Below are 17201 nucleotides of genomic sequence, written 5' to 3' on the forward strand. Positions count from 1 at the left end.
TCACTTTAGAGTGGAGGCAGGACTGATAGGTACCAGGGAGCTGGGGGTGTGTAGACACAGCTTCTAGAAGTCCTCAGGCTAAGCTGACATTAAAAGCCACAGAGCATTGTGCTGGCCTTTGGAGAAGCTTCAGCAGGCCTGTTGGAGAGAGGGCAGAGAACACCTCCAACTGAGAATTTGCTGCCCAGTGGTTTAAATATCTGTGGACTTTAGAACCTGCTATGTTCTGTGGCCAGCTACGATATGAGAGATTGTTTTACAGCACATTAAACACATTTTATGTGTGTATGCACATTTTTCCTGCACGTCTGTCTGTGTACCATGTACTTACTTGAAATCTGTGGAAGTCAGAGGAAAAAACTGAAGCCTAGGACTGAAATACAGCTGAGTATGACTTACAATTTTTTATCCCCATGCCTCTACCTTCCAAATGCTGGGATTACAGACATGTCCCAACATACCCTGTTTTGTTTCTTTGCTGGAGATAGATAGAAATCTTTATGCATGCTAGGCAAACAAGCACTCTATCAACTGAGCTAGCCCCTAAAAGTAGAAATATTCAGAATGCAGGTTCCGTGGAGTATCTTTAAGATTTCTTTGAATGTTCTAAATTTAAGACATTTGGTCTTTCTGAGTCTGCTGAGAGTTTGGGTACAGTTGAGGGGGGCCGTTTTGTTTTGCTGTTGTCACTACAGGGTTTGCCAGGCCTGTACTTATTTCACATCATTACCCCATCAAATGTCCCACAATAGCACAGAACTTACCTGACTGGTTAGCAAGGAAGGGAGAAAATCAAGGCAGTCCCTGTAGGAGGCTTGGTCAATCCTCTTATCAAGATCACTTAGCCACCATTGTCTCAAAGGGATTTCCAGGTCAGAAGCAATTCTTTTGTGTGTGTGTGTGTGTGTATGTGTGTGTGTTTACAATAATAATGGCATTTCCCCAACTCCCTAGAAAATATGTAATTTCCACAGTGACCAGCTCCAACAAACGTCAAGTACAAGTACAAACTGGACTTAAACGGTACATCTTCCCCTCCCCCCTTTTCTAGACTTGTTTTCAAAGTAATTCCCTGGAGACATGGTACCCCTGTGATGGTTACAGAGTGTTTATTTTTACAGTTGCATAAAAAAAGCTGGATCCAGTTGAGTAGCTAGCCCTGATAGCTGATGGCTACTAGTGGAGGGAGAATCCATTTTCTTCAGGGCCTCTGATAGGTTGCCCCTGTGCCAGTGGATGCACCCCCCCCACACACACACACAAAATCATACATAGGCAGCAGTAACTGGACTCAGTGGGTTTAAAAAAACAAGAGGGTATGAAATTTGCGGTGCACTGGAGGGATCTGGAAAAGAAGTTAAAAAAGGGGCATGAATATGACCAAAGTACACATACCCTGTATGCATGTATATAGAGAAACTATATAGAGATTTCCATTTGGAGAGCACAGTCCCTCTGGACCCTCCATTCTGCTTTGCAGAAGATATACTTTGTCTTCATACAACATGGCTGCAAAGCCAACAACAGCTATCGGGTCTGAAGTCCCATGAGAAAAAGGGTGACAAGGGAGAGTGAAAGAGATACGCCTGCCAAATCCACCTCTATAAAGTGCTTTTATACAAATGTCACCAAGAGACCCGCACTGATAACACATGGCACAGAACGGTGCTAATCAATGCCTTCCCCACGCCATGCTCCTCCCCAGATGAAAGAGAAACTGAGAAGCCTTGCATACTTTCTCCTGAGCCCACTGCTGTCCCAGTTGGAACACTGTTTGTGAGGAAGAAACAGAATATCCACCTTACCCCTTCGTCCTGGAGACTAAGCACACCAGAGCGTGTGGAAGTGGTGAGGTAGGGGCAGTGTCTCCTCCCTGTCCCCTCCCTCTCCTACTCTCTCTCTCTCTCTCTCTCTCTCTCTCTCTCTCTCTCTGTTCATTCGCTCTTCCTGCACATAGACCACAGTATCCAATGGAGCAGAGACTTGATGCTACAGTTTGTTTCCTACTTAACTCTGATGAATACTTTCATGTTTCAGGAGAGATGGGCAGCATAAGAAAAATGATTGACTTGACTCATTTAACATCAGCAACAGTGCACTTAAAACTGGAAATACATTTTGCACAGAGCCAGTCTGTGCTGTGTATAGAAGAGCCTGTCACTTCGGACACAACTGCCCCATGTGCTGTTAAAAAGCCCGTGTGTTTTATGAGTTATATGAGGCAACATTCTCATTTTCAAGAAGTTGAGTCAACACTACAGGGTACAGAGAGATGGACACCGTGTTTTGCATCACTCTATTTTGATCTTTATTAAGTAAGTCATTGGGGGTTTTCAAAGCATCTTATAAATCTGAACAGAAGATTAGAGATGCATGGGACACATGAATGCCAACCACACACTCCACTCTGTGTTTGAACACATAGCGCACCAGAATGTGCTTAATCAGACATGAATGGTTCCAGCTCCCCTCCCACTATGCTCTTGTCAAGGCAATCCCCATGGGAGGACTGCAAAGGGAGCACTGTAATGTACCTGCCTTCTAGGGAGACAAATTCAGATTGGTGGGGAAAGCTGTGTTATGCCGATAATTCTCAGGCTTGGAAATAGTAATATTCTAATTTAGACAAGTAGTTGCTGCTATGAAATCCAAATTCTCTGTATGTGCCTCTATCTTTTTCTGTCTCTCTCTTTCTCTCTGTGTGTCTCTGTCTGTATCTCTCTCTTTCTCTCTCTGTTTGCACATGCATGCAAGAATGTGTGGGTGTATAAATACATGGTGTATGGGTTAGATAATAGAGTCTCCACTCCTGAGCAGTGCAGGTTAAACATGACTTAGGTCTCAGATAGTGTTTCAAGGCGGTTTTTAACTTGCCCCCTTGAACTGATCTCTTATTTATGAAACAGCAGCAAAGAAAGCTTTATTTACACATGTGCATTTGAAGAGGTACACTGTATTTTATATTGATCCTGGGTAACAGGGAGAGGCAAAGAAAGAAAGGGACAGGAGGAAAAAAAGAAACTGACAGAAAATACCTATTTGTTTTACTTAGCTTGGCAATTTTGAACTGTGTGATTCAGTTCATTCTATTTATTAGATTAAATTTAAGTAAGGAAGTCTGCGTGCATGCCTGTGTGTGTGTGTGGGTGTGTGTAGTGGGGGGGTAAGAAGAAGAAGGGGAGAAGAGAAAGAGATCACCAGAAGAAGCAAAATGTGTGTGTGTGTTTAAATTAAACAACAGCTGTATCATATATTCATTCTTAGCAACAGTGGAAAAAAATACAGAAATGATGCTGAGCCATAGCTGACAATTCTTCAGTTTATAAAGCTTACAGTGTATGAGACCGGGTTCATGCTACAACTAATCAGGAATTAACTTAATCCCTTAACATGAAAACAGAAAATGCACATTTATCTCCTGTTCTAAAATTTAGGCATTCCTATAATATTCAGTTTATCTCCCTAGTACACAATCAAATCAACTTCATTACAATGTTTCACAAGAGTGTTCATACCCCAAATCTCAAGCCAACACACGCACACACACACACTGGCTCCTGCCTTCAGGAAGGGCTTTATCTCTTTGAATTTCTCTCAGCCCACACGGTAGCCTCTCCGGACCAGCAGCCAAGAGCATCTATTCTCCACAGGTCTGAGGATACATACAGCTGTCACTCACTCCTGCATCCAGCCCCTGTGTTCTTGCCTTTCCATAAATGCTTAAGGACAGTGGGAGTGTGAGCACAAGAGACTTCTCCATGGAGCACACACGCAGGGCCTGCCTCACTTCTGTCCCCCATTTGTTTGGTTGAACCAAGGTATTTAAGAGAGAAATACTTCTTTAAGTATTGATGTCCCCTTTTCTTCTGGCACATGGTTCTGCACTCAGTAGTAACAATTTAGGCAAGTAAAGGAATCTGTGACTTGATGGCATTGTCAATTTATGAGAGACAAATATGGTAACTCAGACCACGCTTGATTTTGCTTACTTGTCTCAATGTTTCTGAGCTGAGGCATATCTCATCTGTGGTGCTTAGGTGAAGAAATATTGTGATAAGTTTCTATTCCATAATTAATTTATAAATATCAATATTTAGCTTACTTGTTTCTCTATTTTTTATTCTATCAGCCTCTTTTCTCCCACTCCTAAATATTTCACCTTCAGGAGAAGACGCAAGTGTATGCAATCCTGAGACCAATTGTAATCAATTAAGCTTCTTAATTGATTTTCCCAATACAAACTTTGCTACCAAAGCCAAATTTTAATATTAGAAAACTACAGAATTTTCAGACGATGACTTACCAAGCCTCACCTGCTCTACTTTCTGTTCCTGCTGCAAAGAACAGACCTAACATTTTGTTAAAAATCATGCCTTACAGCTTCATGCCTTTAGGTAAGAGGCAGAGAAGAGGGCTACATCTGGGATTCCATGGAGATCCTGTTTAAAGTCAAGAGAGCTTTCTGGTAAGGGACTTCCTTGCCCTCATCTGGTGGGGAAGTGGTGCTCTCCTCTGGGTTCTCACAACTGCTTACAATGGCTACTGCGCTGAATGACCTCCTCCTGACATTGGTGTCTGAGGTGCAGGATCCCCGTGCAGGGGATGTTTTCTCCAGGTTGTTGAGTTGTTGATCTTTCCAGTCCAGCTGTTTGGCACTGCAAAAGGGCGCATAGACCTCCACGCTTCCTTCAAACTGCAAGCAGTTCACCTTGTAGTACTTTCTCTTCACTTCCAACACGTCATTAAACCTATGGCCCCAGAGAATTTCTCTGGGGACGTAGGAACTTCTGGATTGGTGGGATGTCCCAGTAGAATCACCAGTATAGATAAATGTCACCAAAATCTCAAAATTATCTTTGGCTACTGCCTTGCGGTCAAGGGCATACAGAGGACTCTCATGGTCAATTTCGTGGACGATTGTCACTGGGGTTACGAGGATTATCTGGTCATTGACGAGCTTGAGATCTTTAAATGCCATAGTCATCCGCCCTTCACTGTCTTCTGAATAGCGGAGAAGCTGGGCTCTCACTGTGCCCTCAACCACATGGTTTGGTCGGAAGTCTCCTATGCGCCACATGAGGCAAAGCTTCCCATCTCTCATACCGATGAGGGCGAAATAGCTGAAGCGGATGGTCTGGGCTCTCTTCCGGGCAGTTGCCATCTTTGCCAAGGCTGCTCCAATGATGAAGGTATTTATGATGCAACTTAAGATGGACTGAAGGATCACTGTCAGCACGGCCACAGAGCATTCTTCTGTGACACAGCGGTAACCGTACCCTATGGTGGTTTGGGTCTCAAGAGAGAATAAAAACGCTGCCGTAAATGAATGCACATTGTCAACACAAGGCGTGATGTCTGGGTCATTTAATAGGTCTCCGTGATGAAAGGCTATGAGCCAAAATATGGAGCCAAATATCAACCAGGAGAGAATGTAAGACAAAGAAAATATTACAAACATATGGCGCCACTTGGTATCCACAAGAGTGGTGAAAATGTCTGCCATGTAGCTCCCCCATTCTCCGAAAATGTGTTTAAAGTACACATTACAGCTTCCATCTTTGTGGAGCAGGCGCCTCCTCGCTCTTCTTTTCTCAGCTACAGCATGCTCTGGGGGATAGCCTGGATATTTGGAGTCCACATTGACGATTCGGTAGCTACTTCCGTAGTAACTCATTCTTTCTTGGTCCTTTAGGGCATCCAGGGGACTTTTATATCAGTTAAAGCTCCTAGGTGTATTCTAAATTTTGTTCTTTTTATTTTAAATTTTTAGTGAAAGCCTAAAATAAAATAGAGAACAAATGAAAAAGAAAATTAAACAACATTTTAGCTTTAGATTCCAATTTCCATCTTGACAGCAGTTTGACAAATTGGGAGCAATTTTGTGCTATCTAAAGTAGTAACAACTTCCTTTGAACCATGGAGACATTAAGTATTGATTCAACATTTGGGTATAGAAAGCAGCTCTGCCATTACAGGAATAAAATATGCAATTAGAGAAAATAAGATTTTTAGGTATACACAGCGTTTCAGTAAACACTGATTACCCTGAAATGGTACCTCACAAACCTTTCTCACCTGATAGAGCAGTAGTTTTATACTGACACATTTTCTTGCATGAGAAAACAAGGCAACCTATAATATACAGAGATGAAGTAGGATCCAATTACAAGATTCCCAACTAGTAAACTCAGAACAACAAACCGTTTCTACCTTTGGTATCTAATGGAGTAGGCAGCCCCTCACTCTGGCTTCTTCTCCGTCCCACTTGGGCTTTTCTTCTCTGCTTCCCAAAAAGGAGCAGAACTAATACTCACATCCACTTCACATTAAACCCCTTTTCTCCTAGCTCCACCCTTAGCTTTGATTGGAAAAGAAAGCTTTCTTAACCCCAGAGGAGCTCAAACCACTCCCAGGTGGGCTGTCCTTCATGAGTGTAAAGTTGCTCTCTTTCTGTCTCACAGCCTCCATCCATCCTTCTAGCTTTGGGGGTTTTTTGTTTTGTTTTTTTTTTGTTTGTTTGTTTGTTTTGACACTAACAGCTCTTCTCTTTTCCTCTGAATAGAAACAGAAATTCTGCCAACGTTGCTAAGCCTGTTTCACTCTTAAAGGCAGCATACTGCCAGTCAGTAGAATCCCCCCAACCCCCACCCCTTAGCTCTGAGTGTTTTCTCTGATGCACGTGTAGCCTTCCCTGGGCAAAACTAATTGCCAAGCAGAACATAAACCTCTCATGTGGGGGCATCCACATCTAAAGACATTCAAGTCTGAAAGTAAACTTCAAAAATGTGATTATCAAAATACTTCTCAGCTTTTTCTATGTAATGAAATCAGCATATTTAATGGTTTAGTAGTTATTGGACTATGTCTTTGCCATGATCCATTCGTGCCAGACTGAAGCAAGGGAATATAGGGAGAAACAGGCATTGAGATCTTACCATCCCACTCAGTCACAGGAAAACTGCCATATTGTTAAATATTACTCTCTAAAACTCATTTGGCAATTAATCACTTCGGACCTACCACCTTTCCCAGTGCAAAAGAGAAGAAAGAGTTAACATCTCTCCAGCTAGAAAGAATCATTTTCTCTCTCTCTCCAGGGATCAGGCCCACTTTACAAAGAACTCTTTGTCTAGAGGACCACTCACAAGGATGGACTGTGCTTATGGCCAAAAGCCCTGTAAAGTATCATGGCTCTCCTCTCTCTCCCTCTCTCCCTCTCTCTCTCTTTCTCTCTCTCTCCCTGCTCTCTCAAACTATCTCTCCCTTCCTCACCTCTCCCCTTCCCCTTCCCCTCTCCCCTCTTTCTACACAAATGTCTGTGGCCATCCTCCAGCTCTCTTTTAGTGGTTTCATCTTCTCTCTGGACAATTCCTGACCTTGTTTAAGGAAAGATGTTTGAATAATTTCATGAAATGCCCTAGATCTCCCAAACTGCTGATAGAATGTAGAAAATAAAATATTCCCCCAAACATTATCTGTAATATCCATTTATTGGTCATCAGAGGTATCTGTCTAATTAATGTCTAATTAAATGACTCCAAAATAGAAGCCCTGTAGTATAGTTCATTCTTTACTCTATACTGACCATAGGCACAAGCTTAGGGAAAAGAAAGAAAGAAAGAAAGATGTTTTCAAACTAAAGGATAGATGCAGAAGTAGAATCATTTTCTTTTTACATGCTTTTTCAACCAAGGAAGTTTCTTAAGGAGAACTACTTAACACCAGGGGAGGCTGAGAGTTAAAAAAAAAATTCACAAATCAAGAGCTACTGTGCGTTTCTGTTCTGCTTAGCATCCAAAAGGGAGAAAACAGTTTTATTTAAAAAAGTGTTCAGTTGGCATCCAATTGGATTCCGGTGGTGCTAGGAGCTATTAAACACAAGCCACTTTTAAAACACCTCCCAAAACAGGATAATCAGGCTATTAATTTGCAAGTAATACAAGTTATAAGCAAGTAAATTGGAGTATGTGGAAAATTTGTTGCTGAGTGCTGTTAATAAGGTCAGAGATTCAAGTTATGACTGAGAATTCTGCCCCAAACTCTCTACTCTCTAGTTCTCTGATAGGGTTGATTGTTGCAACCACACAGTTCAACTTATCCAGAGACAAGTATTCAGATTCTGTTTAGGTTCCCATGATATATATATAGGCTCTTTAAACATGTCAGTGAGACATGCTCTGAAGCAGATACCTGCAGTGTAAATGATAAATTATAGCCAAAGCAGAACAACCTCATTCAGCCTTGTGCAGCCCTCATCTGAGCCTACACAGTAAATGGAGGGGTTGGTGGAGGCCCTTTTGTCAAAACAGTTCAATAAAATAAGCTTGTATTCATCTCCTGGTGAGTGTGTTGTGTTAACTTGAGAACTTTTTCAAATGCTTGTGAGTTCATAGGAATTCTTTTTTTAAAAAATATGTATTCCTCAGGATGAAAATCGAGCCTTTCAAACTGCCATACATTGACCAGTGAGGATGGCTTGGGAAGTAAGGGTGCTTGCCACCAACACTGACTATGTGACTGAATCCCTGGGATACACAACAGTAGAAGAAAAGCACTGACTTCTGCAAGTTGTCCACCAACCTCCACACACCACATCACACACACGAACACACAAATAAATGTAAAAAATAATTTTGAATTGCTTCAGTGTTTTCGTAATCATCTTGTCACCACGAGTTTGTCACCACGAGTTCCATCAAGAGGACACAGTTGCAATCTCCTGACTTCAGCGTTTACCTTGCAGATCACCCTCTAGAAAGAGGACTAGATAAAGTATTATAAAATTAGGACATATAAAGGTCAAAGGCAAGTGCTGAATTGAGAGAGGCCTATTTTACCTGTGATAGTTAACAGAGGCAGCAGAGGCACGCTGACTCCTCAACTAAGGCGTAGCTCTTTCTCGAGCTGCGCTTAAAACAAAGTGGACCATTCACAGTCAGAACGATGAATCCTTAAAACATTATTAGAGTTTATTGAAACATCCAAAGGCTGTGGCTGGGGAAACACATCAGAGGTGAAGAACAGTGGCGGCTCTTCCAGAGGACCCTGGTTCAATTTCCCAGCACTGCACAGTAGGTAGCTCTCAACCTCTGTAACTCCAGTTCTAGGGAATTCTCTCCTCTTCCGACTTCCACGAGCACCAGAGAGGCACATGGTGCCCAGATATACAGACAGGAAATTGACTCACACACACAAAGTAAAATAATTCCATCCAAAGGTATTTAGAAAATTAAAGAGGTATTTCACTTTATTTCAATTTGTGGAGATAACTGAGGATCCATGGGTAGGGAGAAGACAGAGAATTGGGGAAAGCACTCTATACTGAAAATTCTGGAGTTTTGATCTCTTAAAAAAAAAAAAACATTGTAAGAATGTTTTTATTTCAGCCCCAGGTGTGGGATATGGGGCTGTTTCCCAGCATCTGATTATGATTTTTCTCATGCTCTAGCAGATTTGTGATTTTGCCAGCTGTAGGTAGTTTCTGAGATTGTATGATATTTGGAATTCTTGGGACTTTTCTCAGGGTATATACATGCTATGTCCCCAAGAGGTGTGACTGGTTGTTGGTTGGTTGTTGGTTGCTGTCAGTTACTTGTTAAGTAGTTGTGTGCAAAGAAGAAACAACAACAACAAGAAATTAGATGTCCTGATGGCAAAGATCAAACTTGCCCAAGGAACTTGACACCCCTCGTCAGCAGGAAGTAGTCTAAAGATATCATTACCCCCTTTCTGACCCTTGATTTTATTTAGGGATCTTGTTCCTTTCCTCTCTATCTTTGTTTCTCTCATATCTAGTGTTAGAGGGGTTGAAAGGGAAGAAGAAAAGGTGTGGAGAAGGTTGGAAGAAAGAATCCACAAAGTAGATACTTTTCTAGTATCTTGCTAACTATAGCAAGAGTAGACACTGAAAAAAAAACAAAACTTGTAGTCCACTTTGACTACTGAGCTCTGTTTTTAGACTGATGTTTTAATACTTTTTTTGCATGGATTCAAGTCAGCGGGCACCTTTTATTACTCCAGTGCATTTTGAATAGGCAGTAGACAGAGTAGGGGCCATTTAGAAAGAAAACACATGAATAGCTCCCTCTTTGTTCTTGTTTCTCCTTGAGTAACACTAAAACATTTTTTTCTTCCACTCAACCACATCTTCCCATATTTAACTGTTAACCAGGTGAACCACTTTTGCAATCAGATCTTCAAAAATCTGTTTATCTACAGCAAGTTGAAAGTACAACACAATGACTTGGAGTTTGCAACCTTGTGTCTCATCGATGCTAAAATGCAATCTTACCTCTACCGCCTACTTATCATAAACACATTCATTATCTCTCTTGCATAATTCAGTGTGCAACACACACACACACACACACACACACACACACAATGTCCTAAAATACTTTTTGGTGAAATCCAATTATTGAAACCAGTGGCTTCTGAGGTTAACAAGCACTTTTTTCCCCATATAAAGGATCTGAGGCAGTTGACACTGAAGTCATCAGTAATCAAGTTACCCTCCTGGCAACCATTAAATAAGATAAGTTTTGATGGAAATGTGAGAGTTGGTAGGGCAAAGAGGAGAAAGAATGGCTTCATTCCTCTGGAAGCTCATTGCCTTGAAAATAGCCTCTTTTGTGAAGAAAAGTGGGGAAGGCAGGGTGGTGAATAATAAACTCAGTGGGAGCAATTGTGAGGGTAGAGATGGGCTCTGGTCAAAGGAAGAGGAAGAGGGGTTTTGAATTAGACCTCAAAATAAAGGATGTATTTTGCTGTTTTATTCAAAACCTGTGCCATCACTCTTTGCCTTGGAATGGTGCCTCAACTTTATCTTTCCTGATTCTTATAAGGTATGCCGACACCCTCTGCATTCAGTAACTAAAATTTATGCTTTACCTAGAACCTAATAAGTACTATACCTCTTTCCCTAAATCCCCTTAGCTCCAGTCTCAAATAGCTTCTCTTTGAGGATGCATTTGTTTCATTCTCCTGTTTTCTTTGCAGCAGCCGACTTTCATCTAAGACTTTCAGCTCTGGCTCACAGCAGTTACAGGGACTGGAGTTGGAAGTGGGAGGGTGGGAGTGTGTAGGGAGTGTGCCTGCAGTTTTCCTTTGCAAGATCCTTATGTTTCCTAGTACTAGATACAGTTAAAAAAATAAAGATCAATAAGGAGTCTATGGTTTGTTAGGAGCAAGCAAGCAGCCAGGAATGTGGGGCAGAGAACTTGACCTTAACAGAACCTGTAAGGACATCCACCTGAGGTCCTGTTTCCTTCCCAATTTGTCCTTCTGTGACATCCACAACCGAATTATAGTATGATAATTCCATACTTTATTCTGAGTACATGTGTATTGAGTGTACCTGCGCACACATGCCATAGTGCGTTGAGGTCAGAAGATAATTTTCAGGCATGGTTCTATCCAGCCACCTCATTTTGAGGCAGGGTTTTTCTTGGGCTTTTGGCTATGGTTATGACTCTTGTCTAGAGTTTCCCATGATTCTCTCGTCGTCCCCACTTCTCAGTTTGCTCTAAGAGTGCTGGGATTACAGTTGCTGCTTCCACACTTGGCGTTTTGCATATGTTCCAGGGATGAAACTTGGTCATCAGGCTTGCACAGTGGATGTGCACAGTCGCTGAGCTGTGTCCTCCACCCAACTGCCTTGCTGCTTTATAAACAAATGCAAAGTTTAAGACTAGGATATGTTTCTCAGTTTTCTTGATGTGAACATTATCAAAAATAGATTGCTTTTTACGGATCTCATACACATGTTGAAATTCCACAGCTTTGCCACATATAATGAGAACATGTCTTTAAAATACCAATTAAAGTAAAAATGATTTATAATTACAAGTAATCTAAATTAAAAATAAAGTTATGGTAATAAGGATGTCTAAAAGGTATTTTTGAAGCTGAAGAGATGAGATGGCTGACTATAATTCCTGACTATTATATAATACTATTATATTATATATGAACTGATCTCAGCAGCTAGAAGTCACATAAAAAGTTTAACATGTCCATATACATTCCTATAACCACATCTCTATATTGGACAGAGATGGGAGAATCATGGGAGCCACAGGTTGCCCAAGAGATTCTGTCTTGAATAGAGAATAAATATAGAGTGATAGAGCAGGATTGTCTGACATCTGTAATATCTTCATATGGTTTCTGCACAGCATTCGTGTACACTAAGTTCTCAGACAGACTAGTTCAAGGTCTAGTTACAACTCCAAGAACATCTTGCATCAGCTACTTCTCTGAAACCTAATGTATTCATTTGTGACATAAGAGAATATGGCCTGTGTCACTGTATTACTCTGAGGCTTGGATGAAATAATGGGTACAGAGCCGATATCTACTATTACAGGTAAAGAGTTACAGCTCAATAATCCTTGCTTGAGTCTTTATTGGGCAAAGGTTGTTTTCTTACTGTGAAATGTCAGAACATTTGTTTTCACTCTTTCAGAAAATAATCCCCCACTGGCATGACAGTAGCAAACCTTATGTGGTTATCAGTCAATAACTTTGGGTCAATTCAGGGATAGCACCTCTGTCCTTACCCCTAAGCCATCTAAGTCGCTTCTCTGACCTTCTACTAGCTCCTCAAAGCCCAGAAAACAGGTGACTTTTTTTATAACAGCTATCTCATATGAAAGGTTACTTATTTCTTTTTCTACATACATACATACATACATATGTACATACATACATACATGTGCACATGCTCATCCATTTCAATTTTATTGTTACTTAAATTTGGGGGGGGGGAGGATTTAACCAAAAAGAAGCAAGAATTCCCAAGCTCGGCAAACTTGACATCCTAAGACATTCACAAGGCAATCCTGTACTTATTTGCCGTCTAGAGTACCTGTTTGGGTAGACAGGGTTTGATGATTTCTCTTAGTCTTATCTTCACAGCAAGCTTGCCCATCCCTGTCTTGGTTGGATGCCAGCCCATCTCTGTCTTCATTGGATGCTAGCTCATTCCTGCTTTGGTTGGACACTAGCCAACCTCTGTCTTGATTGGACACTAGCCCACCCCTGACTTGGTTGGATGCTAGCCTGGGTTGCTCATACCTCAGTTTGATCTGGATTGAGGTTGGTACGAAAGCCAGTTGTGATAAGATCAAATGTCCCTTTAAAAGACAAATTAAAATATTTGTTGTATATGAGGAATGAAAACAGTTCTCCTATGACTTCTAAATTCTGTTCAAGTGACTTCCACTATATACAATGTCCAGTCACTTCTGATTATTGGAGGACAGCCTCCTACTTGTGTGGAGGATACATTTGTGAGTTTCACTTCAAATAACCATGACAGTGATTAAGGAGACAATCTATGTTACTAATTTCTTCTAGGGAAAACAAACAATATATGTCATGCGCAGTAGGAACAGAAGCAAAAGGGAAAGTTAGTGTGTGACAGGGGCCACCAGAAAGGGTTTGATTCAGAACCTGCCTGTCAGGTTCAGTGCTCTTTACTTTTTGCCTCAGGCAAAATGCTTCCAAGCAGACCTGGCTTTTCATTCTATTTTGTTGTCTAAGACATAGTCACTATCTGGTCGTTAAGGCTCCCACTATTTATAAGGGCAATTTGGCTGATTGTTCTACACTAATTTGAAGAGCTGGTTCTCACAGGAACTCAACATCACAGGAACTCATCTGCATTTTACCACTGAACTCAGGCTTTTGCTTTCTCTCACCTGGCTTCACCTGGATTATATAACACCTGCCCTCTAATACATCTCTTGCTTCTTTCTTCCAGGGAACATTTAAACATGAAATAAAACTTCCTGCTGTTGTGGGCACAGTCCAAAACAGCAATCTGAGCATGCATAAGAGTGTGTAAGGCAGGGTATATACTCACTCACAAGCGGATATTAGACATATAATATAGGATAAACATACTAAAATCTGTACACCTAAAGAAGCTTATCAAGAAGGAGGACTCTGGGTAAGATTCTCAAACCCCATTCAGAAAGGCAAAGAGGGTGGACATCAGAAGAGGGAGAAAACAGGGAACAGGACAGGAACCTACCACAGAGGGCCTCTGAAAGACTTTACCCTGCAGGGTATCAAAGCAGATGCTGAGACTCATATCCAAACTTTGGGCAGAGTGCAGGGAATCTTATGAAAGAAGGGGAAGATAGAAATACCTGGAGGGGACAGGAGCTCCACAAGGAGAGCAACAGAACCAAAAATTCTGGGCACAGGGGTCTTTTCTGAGACTGATACCCCAACCAAGGTCCATTCATGGAGATAACCTAGAACCCCTGCACAGATGTAGCCCATGGAAGTTTAGTGTCCAACTGGGTTCCCTAGTTCTCTGACATGAACTCAGTGGCTGACTTTTTGATCACCTCCCCCTGAGGGGGGGCATCCTTACCAGGCCACAGAGGAAGACAATGCAGCCAGTACTGATGAGACCTGATAGACTAGGATCAAATGGAAGGGGAGGAGGACCTCCCGTATAAGTGGACTGGAGGAGGGGCATGGGTGGAAAAGAAGGAGGGAGGGTAGGATTGGAAGGGTAAGAGGGGGGGCTTCAGGTGGGATACAAAGTGAATAACTGTAATTAATAAAGTCCGTAAAGGACAGGAGCATGAAAATCAAAGACTTGTATCTATGTGTGTTTTTATCACATGTTAGCAAAGTGATAGCATCACCTTACAAATATTTTAAGCTTATTGAACTCATTGTATGAATTTTGAGAGTAGCACTTTCTGTATCTCAAAAGGTTTCCATGAATAACAAATAAAACTCATTCACACCATGGGTATTCTCTGGTTTTATTGTAATTTCCTATCCTGAATAAATATCTACACTCCAATAGCTCATCATACTGAATTCTTATCTAGCCCAATTGATGTAGATGTTTAAGTTATCTATGATGAATGATGAATTAGAGTGAACTAACAAAGAATAAAACATACCCCCCACGTCAGGAAGAAGAAAACCCTCATCATTGGCTCTATGACCCAATGATGTAAGAAATACCTCCATGTGTGTTTGTGTGTGTGTGTGAGAGAGAGAGAGAGAGAGAGAAAGAGAGGGATTTGAAAGAAGAATCAAGAGATGTAGCAGAACTCTCTACTTCTGTTACTTTATGTAATTAACGAAATTGCATAAAGATTGTGAGTTCTGTTATTTAAGGCCACTCCAGGGGTCCAGAGGCCAGTGGTGAGGTGGAACTAAGGAAGTATTCAAGAAGGGTATAGCTCTCACTTCTCAGGAGACAGTCTCAGACATTCCATCTTGCTTTGTCTTTTGCTTCTGCCGGGATTTCCTTCACATCTTGAACACTCTTCGATTCTCTAAGCTGAATTTTTTCATTATTTTTTTTATCTTCGTATCAACCAGTAACAATTTTTGTTGCTTGAACAGCAGAACATTAAAAAAAAAATCAATTTAAAGCACACGGAAAATATCTTCTGTTTGCAAGAATGTAGTCTAATCAGTTTTCTTAGCATCATTAAAACTGTCACCAGGTCCCAGTTTATTGGAATTAGTTCTCTCACTGTTTGCTCCTCTTGTCAAAATCATCCTATCGTCAATGGACAGTGTCTTTGGTGGACCACAATAAAAGCCTCCTGATAAGTCTTCCTGTTTTGTCTCTCCCCTGCTTTATTCTCTTGTAGAAAGGGAAATCAAAACCAGCCAGTGTTGGCTTAAAAAGGAGTGTTTTGCATAATCTCTGCAGCACTCAGAGTACTGCTTTCTGACCTCTACCCATCTCTCACTGTTCTTCCACAGAATGAGCTGCATCTTTAGTTTTTGTTTTGTTTTGTTTTGTTTTGTATGTGTGGTTGTAGTGTCATGTGTGGCAGTGTGTGTGTGTGTGTGTGTGTGTGTGTGTGTGTACTCAACTGTGCAGGTGGGATGCCTTCTTAACCACTTCCCCACTTATGTGGTGGAACTTGGGGCACTGGCCAGAGACCTTATCTCTGAAAACTCTCTGCGTACCCCTTCACTAGGGCTAGAGTTCAGGTAACTACTGCCACTTCCAGCTGTCCTGAGTGCTGGGGATCCAAACAGAGTTCTTCATGCCGACTGAGTCGTCTTCTCCGCCCCACAGCTTCTTTTTCACTCATATGGGGATCTGACCCTCAGATTGGAACACAGAGAACAGTGTCAATATTGTCTATGGCCACACATACTCAGGGGCTGGAGAGATGGCTCAGTGGTTAAGAGCACTGTCTGCTCTTCCTAAAGGACCTGGGTTCAATTCCCAGCATCCACATGGCAGTTCACAACTGTCTGTAATGCGCATTCCAATGGCCACACATACTCAACAGAAGTTTAGGAGGTGTCACTCCCCAAACACTATATAAATATACTGATTAATTTGAAGTAGTTTAGGAAACAGAGGTCTCTGTTGGACCCCCTTATCTGTTCAGGCATAGATTTGTCGAAGAGAATTAGTAGTTACTGATTCTTCTCCAAGAGTTTCAGTCTTCAGGAAGAGAAACTCCTTTGCCAGGACAGTACACTAGACATCCACACCGGACCTGGGAAAACGTTTTCTGAACTTCCCGGCCTCATATCTAATGGCACACTCTGGCTCCTCGCTTATAGACCTTTGGACTCCCTGTGTTTTTGAGTGGAGTAAGACATTTACCCTTCCTGAGTTGACCAGTACACATATTCTATTCCCCAAACCTGTTCTAACTGCATGATTGGATTGTTGACTGGATCACATCATGGAAAGGACTGGAAGCTACCCAGGAAAGGACCAGGTTCACACTCTCGCTCCTGTATTCTCTATAGCTAGCACAGTATGTAGCCTGCCTGCACTCATCATTGGAGCTTGCTGGACTGAATGAGCAAACGTTAGGAAGACAGTATTTCTTACCAAAGAACATATAAGCCTAAAATACTCAACACCTCATCAATATGGACACAAAATTTCTTTGGACCAACTGTAGGCCTTAGTGTAATACTTGAGAGCAACTGTGTGACAAAAATTCTCTAGACATATGAAATTTCAAAAATTATACTTGGTACAAAAAGGTGTTTCCCGGAGACCAGCAGTGTCGTTCGATTGGCAGAGTTCCTGCCCACCATGCAGGAGGCCCTGGGTTCAGTCTCCACATCATACACCATGGCTATGGTGGTTCACACCTATGCTCCTGCTATGTGCCTGTTCTCTCACCAGGAGATTCAGAAGTTCAAGGTCATACACCGCCAAACAGAAAGTTTGA

General features: G+C 41.6%; 1 protein-coding gene across 4 annotated transcripts in view; it reads right to left on the reverse strand.

The window, feature by feature from the left end:
• Window positions 1-2284: 2284 nt before the first annotated feature.
• The window catches only part of Kcnj16 (potassium inwardly rectifying channel subfamily J member 16), a 56797-nt gene continuing 41880 nt past the window's right edge, over window positions 2285-17201 (reverse strand). For 3 of the 4 annotated variants that reach the window (XM_060386467.1, XM_060386468.1, XM_021634267.2), the window contains one exon: window positions 2285-5777. In XM_060386467.1, coding sequence (XP_060242450.1) covers window positions 4415-5674 — 1260 coding nt within the window. In that variant the 5' untranslated portion in view covers window positions 5675-5777 and the 3' untranslated portion in view covers window positions 2285-4414. Of the gene's footprint in view, window positions 5778-6210; window positions 6362-17201 lie in introns of those variants that run through there. The other variant, XM_060386466.1, reaches the window with a different exon arrangement.

This window comes from Meriones unguiculatus, chromosome 7 (genome assembly GCF_030254825.1).
Source record: "Meriones unguiculatus strain TT.TT164.6M chromosome 7, Bangor_MerUng_6.1, whole genome shotgun sequence".
Classification (NCBI taxonomy): Eukaryota; Metazoa; Chordata; class Mammalia; order Rodentia; family Muridae; genus Meriones; species Meriones unguiculatus.